We start from the raw sequence: 25,077 nt of genomic DNA, 5'->3' as shown, positions 1-25,077 counted from the left end.
AGATTTCTATCACCTTAAAAATGTGCAAGAAAGGAAGGTATTAATGTTACAGATCTTTAAAGTGCAATGCACTGGAACAAAAGAAATGTAGAAAATGGAAAACAGCTGGGTGAAAAAGAGTGAATTTGGACTAAAGCACTAGAAAGATGTTACGCTAAAATTCTCCTTTCATCTTTCCAGGACAGTGTCTAGCAATGTCACTGGATGTGTAGGGTACCAAATGCAGGTGTACAGTCAGAGGCAAAAGGCACTCACTGTCTCCTCTCAGAGGGCACAATGTCAGATCCTTTTAAGAAAGGCTTTTGCCTTGGAAGCAATGTCTCAGCATGGATAGTTTTGCCAAGCAGAAAGATTTTCCCACAGTACGCTGTAGCTGTAATTACCAGAAATGGTTTGGCTCGAATCCCTCCTGCAATTCCTTCTATTTTCATTGTACAATTCAAGCAGATGTGGACAAGGTGTTTTCAACAGACATTTCAGCTGAATCTGTCATCTGCTGGTGACTACTTCCCTCAGAGTCTGTGTCTGTCGACCTCTGTGCTTACTCCTAAAGACATCTTTCTCTTCTGACTGTTTGTAAAGTGCTGGGGCCTGAAGTTTTGATTAAGTACTGTGAGGTTATTCTGTGAAAGTCCGCACTAGTCTACAAGGTGTAATCTGCTCTACTTTTGTGGTTATTTGTGAGCCTGGACCATGAGGGAGGTGTTCAGCTTAGGCTGACTTAAAGCATCCAGTTCTCTCCTGTTACATATTTCAAACTATAGCTGGTTTTTTTTTGTTTGTTTGTTTTAAATGTACTTTTCGCATTTAGATACTTTGACTCAGATGAGAAATATCACAAAATAATAATAGTGACTTCTCAGACTGTTTTTATCAGTCATCCACCCTTTGGGAGCAGCGTTGGTTTTCAGTTGAAACTAAAGACATCTAGGAAAAAAATTACAAAAAGCAAGAAGTTTTTACCTCCATATTCTGGCCGCTTTTATAAAGCTGAGGTACAGCAATTAACACTTCAGCTGGCACATCCTTATCCAGCACGCCAGTAATCAGTTGTGGAAGAGAAGAGAAGAGTAAATTAAAGAAGATGAGATACCACTGATCAACCATTGACGAGCCAGAGAACCCGCAGTAGAACTGGTACCAGAAGAGAAGGGCCACAAACATCTGAAACAGAATGAGAAATGCTGTAAATATGACAAGATAAGCAGGGCCATCATCCCATTGTGTTCTCAAAGCATTCTGATTCCAGTTCGGCAAGGACTTATCTATGAACGCTAAACACGTCAGCAATCCTTCTATGGATACCTAGTCTTTAACTCGCTGTTCCTGATGCCTGGACCACTTAGCTAAGCTACAAACATTTGGCACACCTGCAAGTCTTTGTGCTGCTGGAACCTCAGATCTCAGGTGTCATGGATGACTTCACACAAAATTAACTTTCAGTTCAAGTGAAACTCTGAGGTGCAATTTAACTAACCGTAAAAAGCTCTCCCAACCATCACTGACTTCTAGGTATATGAGTACTGATCTGATAGCACTTAGAATCATAGAATCATAGAACAGTTACACTTACACTTAGATTACTCTTGTAAGAATAAGCATTTCCATAATAATATCCTCTGCTGGCTTGAGATGTTTTGTCCCAGATGTTTGTTTCTGGTCTACAATAGGTAATGCAGAGCTTTTTTGCAAGACCAACATGAGACTAGCAGCAGCAAGGCAGGTGAAACTGTCTAGCAAAGTTGTCTTAAGTATTCTATCTCTGTGCTTTGAAATTCAGCAGATTAGTAGTGCTGTAAAGATTCCTCACTGTCCCTTACTTTTCAGCTGTGTAAAGACATCAGTTGCATACACAGCTGCAGTGGGATTGTTCATGTAGTTGGGTTGGAATCACTCAAAAAGGGACAAACCACACAACTCATTTCTTCTACAATCTCTGCAGCATGGAGAATCCAGAGGTTTTTAGGGCTCAGGAGAGGTGCTGATCTCACCTGTGAGGGGGAATTTGAGGCCCAGAAAAAGATGGGCGGCTTCCTAGGGAAGGAAATAAATTCCCAGGCTTGGTCCTCCTAAAACTGCAATTTTTATTATTCTTTGTAAAGAGATTAACACTAAACGGAAGGCAACCAGAAAAACTTTGGTAACTGTCCCTCGAGGTTTTTCCCCATTTTAACCATAAAGAAGGGAAACGACATGACCTCTCCTTTCACTTCCTCTTCTTTTTGTATTCAGTAGTCAAAAGCTTTCAGCAAGCTGGAGGATGTTAACCCTTCATCATTTTTAGATATACAGAGGAAAATATAGATCTGTTCTAGCTGTATGCCAAAATGTGGTTGAAATTTAAACATAGGAGAAAAAAAAAAGCTATGGTCTGCTTAGTCAGTGAAAACTGCTGTAAGGAGAGTAAGCCTACCTTGTGAAGGAGAAGTGCCACAGAATAAGAGGGTCAGTCCTGCTATACGTAAATATATATATAGATATATTGTATATATATGTTCAGGCAATGTCTGCAAACTATGTTGAAGTGGCTTGTATATCAGCAGCAACATACGTCTCACTGTTTGTGAGCCCATACCTAAACTAACCTATTAAAAGTTAGATAGTAGTATTTTTTTACGGATCACCTCTAGAAACGTTTCCGTAAATACATTTCAGGAAAAATATCTTCCTCTGGCCAAAACAAGACTGAGTTACCAGAGCTTACCCTCTTCAGTACAGTTGGCTGGGAGATGGCAATTTCATTTCAAAATGGTACAGATTTTGAAATTTATTTCCTTTCCACACCCAAAAAGCAACAAAACTTCCTGAGTCTTTTCTCAAAATGGAATTGCAATAAACATGTGAATTTAGGTACTTTTCTCTCACTCATTTGAAATAAACAAAATCCAGCTAATCCTGGACCTAAGAAATTTTCCTCTCTAAAGCCTTGCTAAAATTAACCTGTCCTGGAAACAGTTTGGCTCTGACAAAAATAGGTAGTTTGATGAAAATACAGTCAGCTGAAAATTTCCCTACCACCTCTAGTATGGGTCTCAGCAGTGCTGTCAAAGAAAGCTGTACAAATAAATGACATTTCAGTAACCAAGCTTAAATCAGATTTTTTCCCCCTGAAATTTCATTTTGGATTAAACAAGTGTTTAATTTAATTTCAAATATAATGTTGCCTCTTGCTTCTGTGCATTGCCCCCCGAAAAAGTCAAAACAAATTTACATAAAAATTGAATCAGATTTTAAATAAAAAAGGTTTCCTTTTTTCCCCCCAGATGAGACTGTTTTATGAATGTGGCCCCAGACAGAATTTCTCAGTGAATGAAGTATATGTCAAAAAATGTCCAGTGCTATCTTGCAGAGATAATGTATAAAGGGGAAGAAACAGTGCATCCTTGTGCAGGTAGAATTCTGTTTACATGAAATCCCTTTTCATCAAGCTCAGATATTTCCAGTGATGCTATGTTTTAGTTTATATTTTACTTGTATTTTTATTATCTCCACCAAGCCAAGCATCTTCTTGGATAAGTCATCTGAGTTTCCAAATGGCTTTTGCAGAAATTTGGAGTTTAAACTTTGAGTTAGATAGGTTCTAGTGGAGAATGGAAAATTTCGTAATAGGAGCAAATGGGGAAAAAAACACTTGAGGAAACAGAAAACTTGCAGAACAGTTGCAGTGTTCTTGACTCTCTGCGGAGAATCATCCAGAATCGTCTCCTTGCAAAAGCATCCGGTGCTCACATCTTTCATTTTTGAATATTCCTTCCTTAAGGGCAGGCACTGTGTCAGACATATTCATGTCTGTATGCTGGATACCCCACTACAGTTTTAGAGTCAGTAGCAACAAGTATTGCTCAGAAAGCTCTCAAGGCTGCCAAAGCAGAGCCAACACAAAGAGATTTCTTCAGATATATTCTAGCCTTGAGGCAGCAGCTTCTGAAAATGTCTTACTAAAAATGGCATAAGAAATAATACTCGTAATCAAGGGGAGTTGTACCAAAGGAAATGGAAGATTTTACAAGAGCTGAACAAAAATGTAGATGTATAAACAAAATCTCTGGCTGCTGATTGCTGGAATGTCTTATGTGTATTACTTCTTTTTTTTTATTTTAATGTAAGATGGCTCTGCATACACTTCTTGGAAGTTCAGATTTGATACTGTCAAGCCAAAGGGTATCTGGGAAACATACAGCACTGGGGGTGGGAGTACAGATGTTCAGGATCATTCAGGATCAAGCCTTAAAACTCAGGCATTTGAACACCAGCACATATTTCATTGTTGTGCTTCAACAGGCGTCTCTCCAGTCCGTGCAGCATTATTTAAATCTGTTTGCTATTTCAGACTCAGGCAGCAGTTCAGACCATCCAAGGTCCTTCTTTCTTTTATGTCTGGAAGGGTGCTTGCATGTAGTTTCTGATCAGACCACAGAAGGTATTTTAACATGCTTGTGTTAACACAAGGATGCTTTAATAATTCTTTAGCTCCCTTAGGTATTCCTATGAAGTTCAAAATTTTGAGCAAATGATGGTCTTCTCCCAATAAAATACCTACCTTCAGATTGAGATCAGATGGGGATTAGTCAGGCCAAGAGGAATTTGCATTAAAAAGTTGCCACTGATTAAAAAAATTGAGGATTAGATTAAATTTGGAAAGTAACTTTTACAAAACTGAGAGCTACTTTTTTTCTGATATTGAGGATAAAATCCAGTCTCCTGCTCACAGTTCACACACTGTCCTCTGAAGCAAACAGAAGTCTGAGAGCTCTGGCTCTCCTCTTTTTCCTGCTTCTTCATATCCCTTGCTCCCAAGGTGATTTGTAGGTGTTGCAAGTGAGCAGATCTGTGTGCCTGCCAGTGACTCCCACCTAGGTGATGGAATTCTTGGTTGTTTTGTTAGGCAGTTTTCAATCAATCATCTTTGTACTCCAAGATCAATGCAAAGGACCTTTGTTAGGGCCAAGGAGTCGAGCTGCTACTGGCTCAGTGCCCACTACTGGACTAACTCCCGTTTCATACACCAGGGAGGAAATGCAGACATGTAGTCTGTTCTTTACCACGGTGTGCTTCCTTTCTAATGAACTCTTTTGGTTAGTTGGGAGTAAGATAAATCAAGAAAAAACCTTCCCAATCTCTACAGAGAGGACTCAAATTATCCCAAGTCCCTAGGGAATATGTACAGTGATTCATAAGCAACGATGAGATAGGGTCAGGAAGAGAAAACACACTCAACTGCTACTTTGGACCAATGCTGGATGGCTTTGGCATTAAAGACTCCTGTGTCTAGCCAGCTAAATTCTGCAAAACTGCTCTATAAAGAAACTTTTCTTAAGCAGTGCTTGTTATTTCTGTTACCTAATTTGCACATTCAGCAGCGCACTGTAGCTGTTATGGAATGGGTCCTGAACTTCTGCAAATGGCAGCCAGCTGTCTTTCAACTCTGCAAATTTCTTTGCAGCTTATTTATAAACCATTTGAAGGCTGACCTAATGCTCACTTAGCACAAAATAAACCCTGGAAACATGTGGTGGCATAAAGCTGCCAAGTCAAATACTTACTGCATTTTTGTAGAAGAAATACAGCACCATGTTGGCAAGTCGGGAATAACACCAGTGGCCATGAACAAGCAAGAGCTTTTCCAAATGCCGGAACCTTGGGATTGCAAAGTCACTTGCCATCACCGCCTTTAATGAAAGAAAAGTTGGAATCATTATTGTAAAGTGTCACTTTCAACACCAACAGTGAATCTAGTCATCTTCTCAACTCATACAGTCAATGGAAATTGTACTGATGAAGAATGGAATCCATTACAGTGCATCTGAAATGCAGCTATTGCTGCATTGATTTGGAAGACCCGTGAGCAAACCCGGCAGCTTGGCAGAACATGCAAGGCGACCCAGTCCTCGCCTAAAGGAGATTACAGTCTACGTTCCAGATGGTGACAAGCAGCAGCAAAAAGCGAGAGGTGGGAGAATGGCTGGCAATTGCAGCTGCATCAGCATGAAGGCTCAAGGCCCATGTGTGAACATCTTGGTGGCTGTAACATCTTTCTCTGTAAAAACTACAGGGTACTTACAGGGCAAAATGAATTTCCAGAGAATAAAATAAGAAAAGCACAATTAAGTGGTGGCATCACAATTACTGTACTTTAAAAGACAAAACAATAAAAATATTAGTTTTAATTACATTTGCAATCCTGACTTATAAAGTTTACTTGGCTGTCCTGAGATATCAGTATTTTGAGGCATTTTTAAAGTCACACATTTTCTAGAACTGTCTATGAAAAAATCACACTAGATGAAACTGCTCTGGGACTGTGTAGACTGCCAAATCACAGTGACAAAATGAATCACCCAGTTTCTCTCTACTTCTGACTAAAATTCAGGGTAAAATTCTCATCTAGATGAGACCTTCTTGTAAATGATGGTGTTATCACAGTTGTTTCATGATTTTCCTTATCCCTAGGATCACACCAAAATTTCATTTAATATTATTTTACATTTCATTTTCTATTTTGGTATCACCTTTCTTCCTGTCAGTCTGACCTCGGTGCCGGGGAAGGTTACGGAGCAGATCATCTTGAGTGCCATCACATGGCAAGTACAGGACAACCAGGTGATCAGGCCCAGTCAGCATGGATTTATGAAAGGCAGGTCCTGCTTGACTAACCTCATCTCTTTCTATGACAAGGTGACCTGCTTAGTGGATGACAGAAAGGCTGTGGATGTTGTCTACCTAGACTTCAGTAAAACCTTTGACACTGTTTCCCGCAGCATTCTCCTGGAGAAACTGGCTGGTCATGGCTTGGACGGGTGCACTCTTCACTGGGTAAAAAACTGGCTGGATGGCCGGGCCCAGAGAGTTGTGGTGAATGGAGTTCAATCCAGTTGGTGGCCGGTCACAAGTGGTGTTCCCCAGGGCTCAGTACCGGGGCCAGTTCTGTTCAATATCTTGATCAATGATCTGGATGAGGGGATTGAGTGCACCCTCAGAAAGTTTGCAGATGACACCAAGTTGGGCGGGAGTGTTGATCTGCTCGAGGGTAGGAAGGCTCTGCAGAGGGACCTGGACAGGCTGGATCGATGGGCCGAGGCCAACTGTATGAGGTTCAACAAGGCCAAGTGCTGGGTCCTGCCCTTCGGCCACAACAACCCCATGCAGCGCTACAGGCTTGGGGAAGAGTGGCTGGAAAGCTGCCTGTCGGAAAAGGACCTGGGGGTGCTGGTCGACAGCCGGCTGAACATGAGCCGGCAGTGTGCCCAGGCGACCAAGAAGGCCAATGGCATCCTGGCCTGTATCAGAAATAGTGTGGCCAGCAGGAGTAGGGAAGTGATCGTGCCCCTGTACTCGGCCCTGGTGAGGCCGCACCTCGAATACTGTGTTCAGTTTTGGGCCCCTCACTACAAGAAGGACGTTGAGGTGCTGGAGCATGTCCAGAGAAGGGCAACGAGGCTGGTGAGGGGTCTGGAGCACAAGTCTTCTGAGGAGCAGCTGAGGGAACTGGGGTTGTTTAGCCTGGAGAAAAGGAGGCTGAGGGGAGACCTCATCGCTCTCTACAGCTACCTGAAAGGAGGTTGTAGCGAGGTGGGTGTTGGTCTCTTCTCCCAAGTAACAAGCGATAGGACGAGAGGAAATGGCCTCAAGTTGCGCCAGGGGAGGTTTAGATTGGACGTGAGGAAAAATTTCTTTACTGAAGGAGTGGTTAAACATTGGAACAGGCTGCCCAGGGAAGTGGTTTAGTCACCATCCCTGGAGGTGTTTAAAAGACGTAGATGTGGTGCTTAGGGACATGGTTTGGTGGTGGACTTGGCAGTGCTAGGTTAACGGTTGGTCTTGATGATCTTAAAGGTCTTTTCCAACCTAAATGATTCTATGATTCTCACAGTTCAGCAAAAACATGAGGAAAGGTAAAAACCTCCAGAGGAGCAACGTCTTCCTCACACTCTGCAGGATATATTTTGGCTGTATTTATAAATGAGACACATCTCTCCTTTTAATTTTTCCTAATTCCCTTTCTTGGTAAACCATCAAAAGGGCTCAGTTTTCCCAAGTAAGTGCTTGTAGAAGCTATTAAAATAAACTAAAACAGTATGCAAGAGAAGGTATAATAATGCACTGTAAGTTAAGCAGTAGATGTATATAAGCACTGGGACATTTTTTAATATGTTGACACATCCTGGGATTTCTCAGGTACCGAGATACACTTGTTACAACCTCCCTGCACAGAACAGTCTGATTTGTCTTGCAGACATGCAGCTATCTTGCAGTTTGAGGAGAACGGAGCTGTGCTATGTCTGCTTCCTTGTCCTCCACCCCATCTCAGCCTATTCCAATGTTAAAACAAAACTGTTAGCTTCTTTTCATTTGTGCTTCTAACATAGTACTTCACAACACATTGTGAGAAGTGTCGGCTTTTTTTCTTCTTTATTCCATTTTGATTACAGTGAGGAACATAGTGAGGAAGATAGTGTTATCCAATTACATTTGCATGTTTATTTCGCCTCAAAATATCCCCTTGATTTTCACATTTTTATTTTTTCTTCCAACTTTTTCACAGGAAAAAGTGATTCATACTCCACATGGTTCCACAGAATGTGGAAAGAAAATAAATCAGAGACTATTGCTGTTTTAGACATTTAAATGCTCAACGCCTTCCGAGTACCTGCATGTGTAAGATTCTGACAGTTGTTTATAGTAGAGAGGCCTGCATGGTTCCTTAGGACCTTGCAGTAAAGGAAGGGATCTATAAACATTTTCCACTCTGTTGAACTTCCATTTAGAAAAAATCGGGTAGTTTAATGGGTTAATGACCAAATAGCTTTCAGATTTGAATACACTGCAAAAGCCAGGGGCATTTCAGGACTGGTTATTGTAAGTGTATGACCTCAACTGAAAGTGGCATAATGGGGAGAGGAGTAAAAAAAATGCTACGAACACTATATGTCTGCATTAGGAAAAAAAGTGATCTGAATTAATACATAGATGATAGGAGCTGGTAAGTTCATAAGAGATGACAAGACCCAAGGAATTTGAGGCAGACTTTTTTGAATTGATAGGCTTGGAGGGGACCTCACAAAAACAGTCTCCTCTTGGCTCTCTGGAGCCTAGACTGCCTGCAGAGTGATACTGCAGAAGTTATGCAAAGCTCTTGGAGTCTGGTGAAGGCTGTGGAACAACAAATACACTTGGTATCAGCTTAATCAGCTCCTTTTCTCCTGCCCTCTCCAGCCATCAAAGTCAGACTCATAGGGTCTATGGCTGGGATGCCATATGCACAATGACTATCTGAATATTTTTGTGGTAGCTTCTTTCCAGTCTAATTTACAGCTGCTAACATGTTTAGAGAAGCATTTTTAATGGATTGCAGGCCTGAAACCTGTCTGAAGAGTGCTGATGGATGTCCATTTGCCCTGGAGATTACTTTGACTGAACCCACGGGATGACTACAAGAAAGAGAACAAATGTAATAGCTCTGCTGGGTCAGGCTGAAGCCCATCTTCCCTAGTATCCAGCCTCCAACAACGGCCAAGAGACGATGCCTTCGGAAGAGTATATGAATAAGTAAGAAAAACATCTACTGACTTTTCTCCAGAGTACTGTCCTAGCTTCTGGTGATCTGCATGTCAGAAAATGCACAAAGTTGACATCCAAGTTCACAGCTCAGTTAAATTTTTGTTTCATAAATTTGTGCGTTGACCCAAATAAATTACAGCATTCATGAAATCCCATGGAATAAAATTCTATAGCCAGCTTGCGCACTGTGTGAAGGAGGCCCTTCTTCCCTTTTGAGCAAAACATCCAGCCAGTGTCGCAAAAAATGCAATGTGGGTCAGAGGACCTCCACCGGTAACTAAGTTAAGGAGCATGCTCAGGTCCTCAGGATGGAAACACTTCCCATCTTCTCTGAAGAGCACTTTGACATATACTCAGCTACTCTATTTTCTCATGCAGTCAGTCTGCACCCAGCCCAAATACAAGGTAGGTTGTGGAAATGAGGTATCTTCCTCATTCTCTGTGTCTTACTGCCACGTCTGGTGCTAACACTGCCACTGAACTGCACTAGCAGTAGAGGAGGCAGAGGTAATAGGTAATACAGTAGGTTATACATCCTATACATATACATCTTCTCTTCTGGGGACGGGAGAATTGCCTCTTATACAGTGGTAAATACAGTAATCACAGGCTGAACACATCCAAAAGACTACAGGGCAAGTCCCCTTATCTTGCTGTTCCCTGTGGGAGGAAATGGGGAGAAAACCAAGACTTGGAATATTGTGTAGGGAGCAGTGGTTCTGCGAAGGGCTGCAATTTTCTCTTTCTTCACTGTTCTGCTGTCTGAATAGGCTGAGTGAGCGAGATGTGTGGGTGGCTGGGCTAAGGGTCACCACCACACCATGCAAATAAGCTGCATCAGCTGAATGGGCTTGTGCAGCTACTCCACAGGAGAAGTATACCCAAGCAATACAGGAGAGAGAAGAATAAAAGCCAGAATAAGGTGAACATTTATTTCCTAAATAATGCACAGCTGAGCTTTTTTCCTCCTTTAAACCAGTATTTAATAAATGATTTCTTAAAACATATTGCTTAAAGGAATCTGGTAAGTTGAATTTTCTGAGAAGGTAGCATGTTTAAACTCACCACAGATCTGAGAACAAACACAAGCTCAAACTCAAGCTGAAAGCATCCTTACAATGCGCAACTGGCACTCCTGAGCACAACTTGCCACTTCTCCTTTATTTGTGCTGGCTATGCAAACGCAGCTTTGTCAAGCTGACATATGGGAAGTGCCTATTTCACCCTTTCATGGGAGTGCTTTTCAGTGAACAAGCAACATTACCTGCATGCCTTCTTGACCAGAGATCCCCACGCCAACATCTGCCACTTGGATCATGCTGACATCATTAGCACCATCACCTAAAGATGACAAGATACAGTTTTGTTGTCACTGGTAGACCAGGAACAGTTAGCAGCAGCAAAGCAAAGGAAAACCAGTTGTTACTGAGTGTTGGCTGAGTATAGTAAGGGAGATGTGGGGTAGGAAAGGATCCATCTTTGAAATATAAAGTTCAAAGCTTGGCAAAGCTGCCAAGACATTCTGACCTTTGTAGACTTTTTTTATCATGGAAAAGTAAAAGTAAAACAAATCCCTCTCCTTTTAGTAAGATCTAAAGTCAAGTATCTGGCCTGAACTGCACAAATCCTAAAACACCGGAAGGCTGAGAATGAGCTTCTCAATACTTCTGCTTCCTGATTAACTGTCTGCCTGCAATCAAGTATGACTAAGAATGAAATGTGCAGGGAGGCCTAAAGCCAATGAGAATGTCTACACAGTAAAAGATACAATAAAGTTAAAAAGTAGATGGCGGTTGACCAATCTGAGATTAACACATCCATCACAGGTAGATTTAACTGCAATGGTTGCACAGTCACCATCCCTTGCTCTGCTTCCAATCACGATACCACAAGTGATAGGTGCCATAGAAAGGATACCAGAATGGGACATGTATCTACTTCTTAACCTCTTAAATTTACAGCCAGTGTGCTAGTGGAAAATGAAACTGTATTAGCGGATGACAAGACACTTGGTTTTAAACTTCAGAGGCTGAGGTGTACATTCACATCTCACTCCAGTTTCCCTGCTGTTGGCACATACAAGAGTGGTATCTGCTCACCTGACAAAGCTCATATCTTTGTGACTGTGTGACACAACCCCAAGTTAGCTCATGTTGGTTAAAAGGGAGGAGGTATACAGCTAGGCTTTTAAGCCAGAGCAGGAGCTTGAGTTCAACTCACAGGCTCAAGATGCTCAGAAAGAATGAAAACACAAGCTACCCAGCCTCCACTAGTGTTTTTAAGCATTCTGGATAATTCAAGTTAACCAGCCAGACATTTTTGACAACATATGCAAATGATTATGTCCACAGTCAGTCAGCCAAAGATGTAAATTCAGTACGAGGAAGGCATATTTGAGCTAGATATAATGTAGTGAGCATGAGGATTATTATAATCAGCACACATTTGGTGATGTGGATGTCACAGAGTCTGGCAATTATTATATGTACTTAGGGTTTCTCATGGGTAGGTCCAACCCACATGTGTTGCTGCTATGATTAACCAAGACTGGTAGATGAAAGCTAGTGTGTTTGTGACAATATATGCTGCAATCATATCTTCTACGAGCCTAAACTTGAGATAGGGAAAGAAGAGTTGGTTGACTTTTCTTATGTAAAAATCATGCAAACATGGAAGATGCTGCCAGATTTAAAACAGGGTTACTGACAAAATCTCCCCGTTGCCAACGGAGCGATAAGCTTGGAAGAAGTGTAAGCGCTGGCACGATGCCAGTCGTAAATCCATTCTCTATACTGACAAGGCCAACTCATATCCTATGCTGTATGGCTGACTTGTAATGAAAAACGCAGAACCTTGAGTTTAAACGTGATTGGATGAAACAACACTGAGCACAATGTTGTTCTGTGTAATACAGCGATTGCAAAATGGTGTTCTGGACAGCATCAGCTAACCCAATTCTTCACAGCTGTGTTCGGACATGCCAAAACCTCATAGCATACCTGGGTCCCGATTACCTAACTTCTGTACGAGGAAATCCCAAATACTACTCCAGAGTTCTATCTTGGTTTTGAATAAATATGTTAGAGTAGATATGTTAGAGTTGTCCGAGACATTTTCAGACAAAACTGGAAGACTATTTGAGTTGTGAGACAGCTGGAAGGGTCCTATTGCAAGTCAAAAAAAGAAAATTCTCAAGGCACAGTATACATCAAGGCAGGCTAGTTTAAACTGAGATATTTACCTATTGCCAAGGTCATTGCTTTGAGTTTGTCTCTGACTAGTTTCACTACCATGCTCTTTTGGAGTGGAGTAGAGCGACAACACAGTACTGAACGGCATCGCTTGGCTAGTGCAAGAAATTTATCTTCTAGTGTAGGTTCCAGGGCATAAGCTAGAGTCCTTCCATCAATCACTAGGCCCAAGCTGGAAAGCACAGGGGAAGAGGGTGGATAGAGAGGGGTGAACCCAACAGTCATGTTTCCAGTAGCTTCGTCTATTGTGTTGTTTGAAAATTTAGACTCTACGCATTGCAGACACTGTTCCAGCAAGATAGCACATGTCTCCTGAAAAAAAATTCAAAATAAATACGCTTGAGAGAAAAGAACATGTATTCAAACGTTTGTGTTTGCTGTATATTTAGGCATAAGGAATACGGGGAATGTGTTATATTTGCTGCACTGTTAGTTTTAATTTCTAATAATCTTTTCTATTCACTCTAAACACACTTCATTCTTGCAGAAGATATGACAGCAATGAGGACTCGAAAGGCTTGAAATCTAATTCCTCTTTAACATGCAGTATTGTATGCTAAACTAATTTCTTTTAGCTCCTTCTCAGAATAAGTGTGCTGGGAAATGATATAATCAGTATCAGTACCAAGTTAAGTATGGTGATGAACACCATGTACACGCCTACAACTCAGATCAAATAGTTATGCATTGTTAAAGGCCAATTAAAGGTTATTTAAGCTGAATTCTCTCTCCTAGCCATACTCAACTAAAAGATGTTATTGAGAATATACGAACATTTAAAATGAAATGCTATTGGTCTTACAGTAAAGTATGACAAAAAAGAAAGATCATGGAAAATCAATTTACCAGTTCAGTTGATACACTCAAGAAGGGAAAATGTTGTTATCTTATCTTCCTTTTCGAAAGAAATTGGAGCTGGCCTACCTCTCCTCTGCTGATCTGAAGTCCAATTTTATCACCCCATTAAAGGACTATAGCACTATCAGTCTGGTTCCTTGTATGTTAGACCGTATCAGTAAACTCTTTGTGACTGTCTGCTTGCAACAAGTTGAGCACAGGAAAGATCAGTAATTCAGAAGAATTAGAAAAGGTCTGTTAGGAAGCAAGGCATTACTGTGGATGTGGTTTTCTGACTCTCAGAGTTAGCATCAAAATTCAAGTATTGCTTCTGTCTCCAGAGAAAAAGCCAGCTGAGAAAACATGAATGACTGAGTGATCTAAATACTACATTTCAGTGGTGTAAAATAAAGCACAAATTCTCTATAGGTAATCAGTTGTTTTCTTCCTCAACACATGTTTAATAACAGGTTGTTTTTGGAGACCCATTAGTGCCAATAAGCAAAACAGGGGATGTTTTGAGAATGCATACCAAAGAAAGGCATTTATGCTGCTATGGCATATTTTCATTCATGGTGGAGCCCACTACACACAGTTACATGTCTTCAATCAGTTTATGATACATGACACTATGACTTAGAAGCATGATTCTCTGAAAAGTATTCAAAGACATGTCCTACCTGAAAAATACGGATGAAGCAGGAAAAGAAGGAAAAAAAAAAAGAGGGAAAGGAAAAAAAAGGCCATCAAATTTTTAATTGTACAAGTTGAAAATAAAGCAAAGCTAGTTCACAAGTAAACTTGTGTATTGGATCTGCTTACTGGTGATTCAGCATTCAAAGTGATGATTTCTTCATCGTGATCTAGTAGCTTGCAGGCATATGCAATATTAATAGCTGTTTCTTGCTTGTCTCCAGTAAGAACCCAAATCTGCAACCCAGCTTTGCGCAAGTTTGCAATGGTTTCTGGAACACCATCCTGTAAACGGTCTTCAATGCCAGTTGCACCTAAGCACAGAGAAAAAGCAAAATATTGCACATTAAATAAACATTTAGGGTGCACCTCAAATTGTAAGTTTGGATTTTTCAAAAAAACCAGCCGTCACTTTTATTGGGAAACAGTTAAACTACCAATGGTTGCAAGATTCAGGCAGCTTTTTTGGGGTATTGAGAGAGAGGAGGAGAAAGTAGTTGGGGTAATCAGCTGCACCAACAGTCAACAACAAATCCGGAATTCAAAACTTCAAAAGCAATCTGATGCCACTTCTAGTCTCAGAGGTTCACAAGGCTAATGTATCTTTGCTTACTGTCTCTCTGCTCTGTATCTTCACCATTTCTTCTGAATGTTGCTAGAGAAGATACTGTTGCTTCTAGGAGATCATTTCAGTTCCTAAGGGTCTTAACTGCCTTTCCTCAACTAGAAGAGGCTGGGTCACTAGAGATTTCTCCCTTTTGAAGGGGAATGACAGCAGGACTGCAGCTTGGCAAAGGCACATTAGGCTGCAGACATAAACTTTTTCCTGCCTGTCTGCTGCTCTTTGCTCTTGCAGAAAGACACTGGTTGCCAAATGAGATATAGCAGAGAATAAGTCATAAATCTGTTGGCCATGATGTGAAAGTAAAATGTAGCTTTTTCACGCTTTCAATGTATCTTTCTACCTGTTTATAAGAGACTGAGTATCTTTCCTATGCTTTCATAAATCAATTGAGAGAGACAAGATTTTCAAATACTGTAGCAAAAGCCACTCAGGACCAAGTTCAGTGTCACCACTGACACATCAGTGCTCCACTGAGTTTCAGAGAGGCTTCAATGTGAGGAAATGTAAGCTCTCACTACTAGAGAATGAGGAGGTGACAGACATGCAAGTTACCTGGACCAACAGGAAAAGCAAAGCAAACTTTTCTCAGCTATTTGTTATTCCTATGGTTGTTCCTTGAAAAAAACATTTTAGGAATAGAAGTCCACCTGAAGTCTGAGCACCAGTCACGTAGGTGGAAACACATTCTTAGGGCAATGTCGGGAAAGCTATTATTATCCAGACAGTGTACAAAGGAAAAGATATTCCTTTTCCAGACTCACTTTTTTATTCCCACAACCTAATCCTAACTGATCATTGCAAAATACAACCCACAGTATGAGGTTCTTGGGGAATGACTAAATTCTTCTGGCTAGAGCTCACTTATTTGTCTGGCAGTTCAATTTCACTTCCCCCCCCCCAGAGCGCAGCCAGAGCCAACAGGCACAACCATGGTGGGATCTTCCTGATTAATGTGGTCCGAATTAGTCACCTCATGCTCCCCTTTAAGTCAGAGGAGAGAAACAGACACTTCAAGGGTGTGATTCATCTACTCCTAAAGCGGGTATCTAAGACAGACCAAATGAAATGCACTTTCTTTTTTGTCTCTCCATTGGTTATATGGGGAGCCTCAGAGATCTGTAGTAGATACATCAGAAGTTGGGTTAGCTGGATCTCGTCTCCCAGAGACAGGCACGTTGGCAATTAGCGAAGGTTGTTACCTCCAACAGTGTTATGGCTGTCCCAGTTTCTTTGCCAGAGAAAACAGCTGGATGCTTGGAGTAATAGGGAATATATATACATTTTAGAATCTCAGTGCATTCAACATCTCAACTCGGCAGAGGAAGAGTATGACTTAGTTCTTGGAACACACTTCACATACACTGATTTTAACTGCATCATTATGAAGTACTGCAATCCCCTTCCACAGAATACAGAGGCCCTGAGTGCATCAGCTGAACCTGATGTATATGAGAGTTGATGCCTCTCACAAATGCAGTTTATGAGCTTTGCTTTATGAGTGTCTCTGGTGCCCCTGGAGTCATGGAAGTCTCTGACATGTTGAAGTGGCACTAAGCTAACAAAATTCTGTGGACAGTTTGGGCCGAGTTCTCCTCCTGTTTAGAGCAGCAGTTCCCATTTATGATATTGTGTCAAATTCATCCCTGATATTACTCCACTCATTTCACTAGTGATAAAATGATAGCAGGAGCAAGAAAAACAGGGTATGTCTGTTATCTTAATTATATCCCATTCCTTTGTGGTGCTGCACATGACAGCCATGACAAAGTCCAAAAGAAGCCAATTTCTGTACTGTCAGAAACCATTTAAGGGAAAGAACGGATTTCATAGCCAAGCTTTCAGAATTTTTAACACATTTTAATTTCATGTCCAGCTCTCATTTCATTACCTAGCAGATGCAGATTCTTCTCTATCCGCAGTGCTGACTGAAACAGAAGTTCTTCACGATTTTCAATAGAGGATTCTGCTTCTAAATGACTTTTTAACCAACAGGCATACTCTTCCTTGCTGAGAACCTATTACAAAGAGTATGTGAGGGCACAGTCAATGTGATGCAGAGGCCTTCATACTTTATAGAATAAAATGAAAAAGAAGTCATGAATCAAGAACAATAAATTAATAAATGCCTTCAGTAATCTTTGTCAAGACTCTCCATAAAAGCAAACTAAGAGTTTGCATTTACTTACTCTTTTTGCAATACAGAGGGTCCGCAGCCCATCTACAGCATACAGATTAAGGTAATTCTGGGTTTTGCTTTGGATTTTTTTTTGATGTTTGCCCCGAGGGTCATCTAGATAAGAATAAAAAAAGAAATTAGTGATTGAAAAATAACAGCAGCTGAGTGGCCTCAGAGAATAAAAACTTGTCTATAGTACTCACTGTACCGGCACTTTATAACCGATACTTTTAAAGAGCTGCTGATGTCTCCTGGGAAACTCAGGCAAAACATTCCATTTAGAAACAAAAATCTTGTCTTTTTGTTCTGTCTTTTCTGTCTTCTCTCTTCAAAAGTCATTGTGAATGTGTGTTAGGAAGACCTTCTTTTTCTTACTCCTTATTTGTTTGGCCTGAATACTTTAGGAAATCATGACAATCTTCACAGCAAACAATAAGGTCAGAAAGAGAAGTATGATTTCAAATACACTACTAGCAAATGCACATCTCATCACGTGCAGAAAAATGACACTTACTTAAAAATAGCACTTAGTTTTCCACCAAGGTTAATATCTCAAAAGAACCAGACACAGTGCTCTGTTTTGTATATCTAAGTGTATGAAGGTACTTCTATTACTGCTGTACTGATACTACCTATTGGACTGAGTCAATGCAAGAAGTTCCAGGGGTGACTGTGATTTCACTTAGAAGAGAATTTACACTTGTGTAGACCTCACAGCTAGCTTCTACCTTGAATGCAGCAGCACAACTTCCACTTAGCTTTACTCTTTACTTAAAGCAATGTATAAGAACTCAAGATCAGGACTGAGCATCTGTTCCTTTTCTCTCTTTAGCTGAGATTGGTTCAATGTGCTCACACTGTGATCAAAAAAGAGTAATGAATATGATGGTAACACATTTTGTTCCATCTCATTACCTGAAATGATGTCTTCAAAAGTTAAAAGCAGGTCATATGCATCTTTTTTATCATCTAGGATCAAGACAGGTTCATGTACAATGTACTGTAGTAGCAATCTTAAATAATATGAATTGCAAAGTTAGTACTAAAGTAAATGTGCAAGCTGGTAAGTTTATAGATTGGAGCCATTGAGTGAGAATGACCAGTACCTTATGGCAGGTTTTCCTACTCCCTGATGTCATATATTTTTTTTTCTAAAGTCTGCATGTTTTTTGGGGGTGTAGAATAATTTCAGGATTATAATTTTGTAATTGGAGTTGTTCCTTAATGCAATATTTGTGCTACTGGTACTTGCACAGTAACCAGTCACAGAGTTAGGTGAACGCTGCTGATCACCAGAAGTCTGAGCACCTGAAGAGACCTACTACAGATGATCTCAGTTCACCATTGGATGTGCTCACCTCTCTCAACTGACCATTCTGAGAACCTACGGGCACTATACCCTTATATTAAGCACTTAATACTGGTATCTAAATTAGATGACACAAATATCTTACTGTTTATACGTTTCGGTGCCCATTGTCCCAGTGTGCATTCATACCCAATTTGATCTTGCTATGTGTGACCATGTATATAGATGTCTATCTGTCTGTCTATAAACTTAGATAGCATTCAGTACTTTCATATTTATACAGCAGCACAGTGTCTAACCGGGCATTTAGAGGCTCCAGCACAAACACATAGAAGTATTGATGTTGTAGGAAGGAAGGAGCTGGGAGCTTGGAATCCCAATATTCTGGGTTTTGTTCCTGTTATCTCAACCATGTATCAGCACATTTTACTCACTGTATAGCTGTTTTCTCACCTTTAAAGACTGTCCTATCCTCTCTAGGTCTGTAAAGCTGGGAGTATACGCACCCAGCTGTTCCTAAGGGAATCCATAAAGATTGCGATATTTCATGCATACCTTCATTTCAGTTCCATCTCTCATTAAGGTTGTGTGGTGAATACTGGTAGGAATATTCTGGTGGGCCTGTCCATCTATCTATTAATGCTACCTATGCTATCACTATTGATTTTCTCAGAGGGACGGTACAGATATATTATTCTGGAAGAACATCCCTACAAATATTATTTGCAATTGGAGAGCCCTTTCTTACACTATACCTTGTGGCTCCGACACACACCACCAGGTTCCTTCAGAGGCTATTAAAACAGCTCACAACTAGATTCAGCTGCAACATAAAGCGGAAATACGCATATACTGAACTGGCAGCCTAACACAGTTTCATTTAGCTTCTTTTCTATTTGTGCATGATAATCTTTTTGGCATATGTGACTTGGCTGTGTAATATAAGAAATTTTTTTTCTGGGAGAAGTACTGCCGCAAACCTTCTTGGAGGCTTCTTGTATTAGTGAGTCAGCTTTTTTAACTTTAGAAGAATAAAGCAGGCAAGCATTCTTCCTGATTTAATGTGATACATTACTATTCTAGAAAGAAATGCCATATTTTTTGCATATCCCACATGAAATTGTCTTACGGGAGTGGCTATTTCAGTCACTCACTGATTTCAAATGGTGCAAACTTGAATAGGTGCTTAAACACATCAAAAGCTGTTTCTATCCCTTCAAGGTTAAATGGTGTTAATCACTTCAGTTCTGTCTGGATACCATGGGCGCTAATGCAGTGATCATAATGTGAAATGCTTATACCACCTTCAATGAACAAAGACAGTAATTCTCTACAAGTAGAGATGCGCACACCATTTTCTGTGCGAATTCTCAATTCCAGTGCGGAAGACTGCATCTCCCTCCTCCACCAGCATACCAATGACAGCTAAACCCCCTTCTAGCTCTTCATGTGCCTCATCAGTCCTACCCTGAGATTCATCTTGTGCTCAGAAGTTAGAAGGGGGGAAGGAATCTCTTGCAGCCAAAACCCAGTTGTGGAGATTCTTTTTAGCTGGGATGCAGTGTCTATGCTGAGCAGTGTGACCACATGCACCACGTCAGTGAAAACCAGCAAATAAGTCTTCTCCAGAAGAATGATAGAGAGCTAGTGGTGTTCTGCTTGCTTCATTTCCTTCCATAATCGCAAGCTGCAGAAAGCCAGCCCAGCCATTGTTTTCTCAATGACTTATGTTCACAGTTTCTGTGCAAGTTGGGTATTGACTCAAACAGTAAATTTCTTATTTATGAACATGGTGACTGTTGAGATAAGTAAAAACAATACACTCTTGGGAATCATTTCAAGGCTTTTGGAAATATCTGTACGCTATCAGAAAACGTCAGGTTTCACAGTCTCAACCAGATATTCAGCCAGAGCAAATGGAGTCAGTTCAGAAACTTTTTAAGTTTTGAAGCTTATGGCAATTTCTGATTTTCTGTAAGACACAACTGATACTACAACATAATACTTTTGCTTCTGATTTGGGGCTGTTCCTCATGTCATATTTTAAAATACTCTTCCTCCCAAACAGGGACCTTTGTGTCTGATAGGACCCTGTCATGCCATGTGATGTTTGAGTTGGGAGATTACGGGCACAATGTTGCCTTGGTCCTTCAGTCGAAGGGCACAAGTACCACAAAGTCTCAAGATGCACGCTTGACTGGTGTACAATTTACATGTCCCTGAAGCACTACGACAGCAAAGAGTGAGCACCGGGATTAGCTGTCATGTCGATTCACTTATTGGTCAATTCCTTGAAATGATAAATGCCTGAATTCTCGTAGCATTACATCTCCTTTCACACTCACATTCCACCACCACCAGAGAACAGGATGAAACCACTGACAGATCCCGCAATACAGGTAATAGCCACAGCATAAATCTTCTGAGGCTTCCTCTACTGGGGGAATACCTCCCTGTAATGGGAAGAAGATGTCGTTCCCTCAGGAATTGACAACATATCCACTGGCATTAGGATGCTGCAGGCTGTGCAAATTCAGTTCCAGGATTGAAGCTGCTCAAGAGAAATGTCAAACGTTTTTCAGACAGATCCGCTGAAATATACGGAATTACTGAAGCCAGCAGTGGCTTAGAGGGCTAGAAAACAAGGGAAACTGCTTATGTGGTTCTAGCGGCTGCACTTTACATTGCTTGCAAAAGCAAAATATACGAAAACTCATTGTTCAATTTGGGCTAAAAGACTAAAAAAAGAAAAAGGGCACAATTTCAAAGCCACCTTCAATTTGCTTGCCTGTAAAGATGGTGGAACCGCTGTATTTGCCCAGCTACAGAATCTGCTCACTGCCAACACCTATCTTCAGGAACTCTTCTTCCCCTTCTCTGACATGCACCACCTCTGGTAATGTTGCCATTGTTTGGTTTTCTAACTGGCCTTGTTGTTTTTACCTAGGTGGGTCCTAGATCTGCCTGAAATTTGCCTGAAAATTCCTTGATCCATTGAGTTTACTGTGAACGGACACAGCAGCTTCAAACATGGTCTGTTATATGGTGACAAAACATTTAAGACTTGACATAAATAATCTTTTCTTTTCTTTTTAATGCTCAGTTCTCATTCTGAGAAGTAATTTCCAAACATTATTTTCTAGGTATGTTATTAGAAATTCTCAGTACTACAAATTCTCTGTTAGTACTTTGGAGGGAAACAAGTTTCCACAGATGCTCTATGTACCTTCTGTGATATCAGATCTTTAATAGAAAATTATTCATGAATACTTTGTTGTTAGTTAAGGACAAGTTGTTCTTAATTTTTTTGGCTCAGCTTTGATTTATATGGCTGTAAACAGAAAACTAATGCCAACATTTTTCTGTATTTCATTAAACTAAAATTACACAGTGTAAGCCTTTCACAATTGTTTACTCCAACTAATGTCAAAGTAACCACAAAGTCAATGCATTGGTGAAGCATGGGAAGTACCTCTAGCACTTTCGGGCTCTGTCCATTCATACTGGGGTAGCCTTTAAACACTGGATTAAATTCAGTGTTGAAAATACAGTAAATTAGATGCAAACTGATTCATGCAAACTAAAACCCGTGTGTCTCCTCTAAATTCTGAAAGCTTACAGGGTTCTTCTTGAGTCCAACCGATTACAATTAGCAGCTATTTAAAGTTGTCCCTGTTTCATGCGATATCTGGGTGCTGGAGAAGTACTCCATGCTTTAGGGAAGTACTCCATGTTCACAGCTACGTGTCTATTCCCTACTAGTCAACTACATATTTGAAGCCAAGATTTCTCGTCTGAACAGCGTCTCTCCTTTTTTGCCACAACCTTTCTGTTTTGGTGGCTGATTGATTCACAGTGCCCTTTATCGTCATAGTCACACCAGCATAAATGCGTTGATTTATGCAAACATATTGCAGCAAAAGGACATAAAGATTCACAAATGAAACAGAGAGGAGAGCTGCAATAGGAAGTGCTTGGGTTTCATATAAAATACTCAAATAGCCAAGCACTGCCAGGCAGGTTTTCCTGAAGAAATGTAAGTTGCTTTGGCAGAGTTTCAAGAAATTCCTTCAAAATAAAGTTTGCTAGTGGAAGATCTTGTGCAGAAATTAATTTAACTCATTCTTGTAAGGTGAGGAACCAGTAATTTGTTACAGAAAATTTGCTATAATAACAAAGTATTATAAAAGAAGAGAGACGGCTGCCATTCTACCATTCCCTATATTCACAACAAAAGCAGGCAGGTCTACTTGCTAGAGAAGGCAATAAGATGAGTTTTTCAGCAGTTAACCAGAACCACCTCCCTCCCACCCCCACTCCCACAAAGGTAAGTAAGAGGTGTACCTGAAGAGCAGGGTAGAAGAAGATCCATAATAACTGAATCTGCTCCTTTAGTGTAAACATTTATTTCATCTGTGAGAGGATGTCTGACTACTACTGACATCCTCTTCCTGACGGAATCAAAGCCCAATGTATGTAATACTTCAAAGCTTAATGTTCCCAGGTGAGGTAGCTCCACTGATACCTGGTCAGACAGCCTTCCAACCAGAGAACAGTTATATGCCCTTGCTGCATAGACGAGAGCAGCTTCATCTGGACTCTCTGCTTCATAACGGAGTTCTCCTTCCTCAGGTCCACTCCCCATGGCTGTCCGGCCTTGCTGGGAGCTGTAGCCGTTGTTATTCATCTGCGCAGAGTACGCCAGCTTCTCTTCCAGTTTTAATAAAGTGCTATCCGTAGATGTAGATGAAAGCACACTTAAGCCAAATCTGTGCATTGATTTGCTTGTAGCTAGACTAGATGAACTGCTGCTGTTAGATCCAGAGGTCAAGCGACTTGGAGTGAATCTTCGTATGAAGTCTTCTATGGTTTTTACTGGAGATTTTAGTTCAAATCGATCTCTAACCTTGAGAAGTGAAAAACAAACCAATGAACAAAAACTGAAGAGAAGCTGTACAAGAAATCTGACATTGTTATTCAGACTAAGCAGCTCCAACTAAAGGGGAGAATTTCTTTGAGAACGAAAAGTAATGGCATTTGTATTTTGAGAAAGAAAATGGACAAAACTGACTCAACAGCAAAAAGCTTACTAGAGCTTCAGAATTGTGCCTGTGTGAAAGCACGTATGTTTGTATTAAAAACATTTTTTCTTGTTTTACCTGCTCAGATATGACTAATGGATAGACTATCAATGTTGCACCACCACCAGTAGCGCGTACCAAAACCTATCGTTAGTAGGAAGCATTGGCATTCTTTGTGCATATTCAGTGAAGGTAGTAAAAAAAAAGTTAATGAAAGAGTTTTCTGTTGAGAAGTGTGGTATCAGAAAAGTTTTATGAGAATATGCCAATGTCGACAACATTCTCAATAGGAACATGTTGAAATAAATAATTTCCGCTGTCTTCTCTTTCAGCATTAAAGCATTTTGCTTCAGTTTTATCACTCATCTCCGTTTACGTAAATCTTTTTTACAGATACAATGTTATTAATAGCAATAGCATATTCATAGTAATATATATTAAATTATTGTATAACAGTGTAGCATTCCTGAAACAGCAGAATTGAGCATTCTCCAAATGTTTCCCTGGCACAAAACCATGTCATTTTGCAGACTAGTTCACTTTTTATTCCAATCTGGAACAGAAACAACTCTCAGAATTTTCTCCAGAATGGAAATTCCAGTTGCTGGCTAGCTTTAATACTACATTCCATTATATTTTTGTCTTGCAGATCATCTTGGGACTGCATTTTTGAAATTCTCATTCATCAATGACACTGATTTAGGCCGATTCAGCAGTAATGATCATTATTTCTCATAATGAGCTTAAGATGCATCTTTTACATAATTTAAAAGTTGAGCAATGTTTTTCAAGTATATTCTCTTTTTGAACTTTTTAAAAATGTCTCAGCCTTTTCTTAATTTAATCCATACATACAAAACATTCACAGAGAGCTTATATTCTTTTCTGGGAAGTCTTGCACACTTACAAATTAGTTTCCACACATACTTACATTTATTAAATGAATACAAGTTATAGTACAAGAAATTGGGAAAGTTTCAGAAGTATCTTGAAATTGTCGATGAAAGCCTATCTTACCTTGAAGGTAAGTGAAATAGCTGACATACTCCATTTAACTAATGCTTAACTAAACCCGCTCAATCACATCGCGGTTCTAAGAGTTGTCTCACAACTGGTTCTAGTTGTTTCTCACTAGAGCAGGAGGTTTTCATTTCCCCAATTTACAAGATAAATAAGTACCAGTGCAAAAGAGGCTTAAACTCTCTTTTGCTGTTTCTTTAACCCACCTTCTGTCGGGGCTGATTAGGTGCAGTAACCACGACTGTATTACATATAGTCAAAGCGATGAAGAAGTCAAAAATGTCACATAGTTCTGGACTCAGATGGGATAATGGCTGTTCGTGGCTCCTCATGACCTCCAGATGCTTTGCACATTCATTCACCTTTTCTAACAAGCTTGGGTCAGGTGTGATGTCCTTCTCCTAGTAATAAATAGCAGTGATTAATATCTGTGATTCTGCAAATTTCCAAAGCAGCAACAAGCAATCAAAGCATCCAAAGCAGTGTCAATATCAAGAGTTTTATGGTGGCCTTACACCACAGAGTGG

At 40.3% G+C, this 25,077-nt stretch overlaps 1 protein-coding gene across 2 annotated transcripts in view; it reads right to left on the bottom strand.

The window, feature by feature from the left end:
* The window catches only part of ATP10A (ATPase phospholipid transporting 10A (putative)), a 114,421-nt gene that overhangs the window by 4,046 nt on the left and 85,298 nt on the right, over window positions 1-25,077 (bottom strand). For both annotated transcript variants that reach the window (XM_076359003.1, XM_076359011.1), the window contains 9 exons: window positions 24,757-24,951; window positions 22,794-23,355; window positions 17,151-17,254; window positions 16,853-16,979; window positions 14,469-14,653; window positions 12,800-13,121; window positions 10,823-10,899; window positions 5,544-5,669; window positions 964-1,164 (listed from right to left, as the gene is read on the bottom strand). In XM_076359003.1, coding sequence (XP_076215118.1) covers window positions 964-1,164; window positions 5,544-5,669; window positions 10,823-10,899; window positions 12,800-13,121; window positions 14,469-14,653; window positions 16,853-16,979; window positions 17,151-17,254; window positions 22,794-23,355; window positions 24,757-24,951 — 1,899 coding nt within the window. The remainder of the gene's footprint in view (window positions 1-963; window positions 1,165-5,543; window positions 5,670-10,822; window positions 10,900-12,799; window positions 13,122-14,468; window positions 14,654-16,852; window positions 16,980-17,150; window positions 17,255-22,793; window positions 23,356-24,756; window positions 24,952-25,077) is intronic.

Source organism: Aptenodytes patagonicus, chromosome 1 (genome assembly GCF_965638725.1).
Source record: "Aptenodytes patagonicus chromosome 1, bAptPat1.pri.cur, whole genome shotgun sequence".
Lineage (NCBI taxonomy): Eukaryota > Metazoa > Chordata > Aves > Sphenisciformes > Spheniscidae > Aptenodytes > Aptenodytes patagonicus.
The sequence above is the reverse complement of the archived record's forward strand: the minus strand, read 5'-3'. Positions and strand labels throughout refer to the sequence as shown.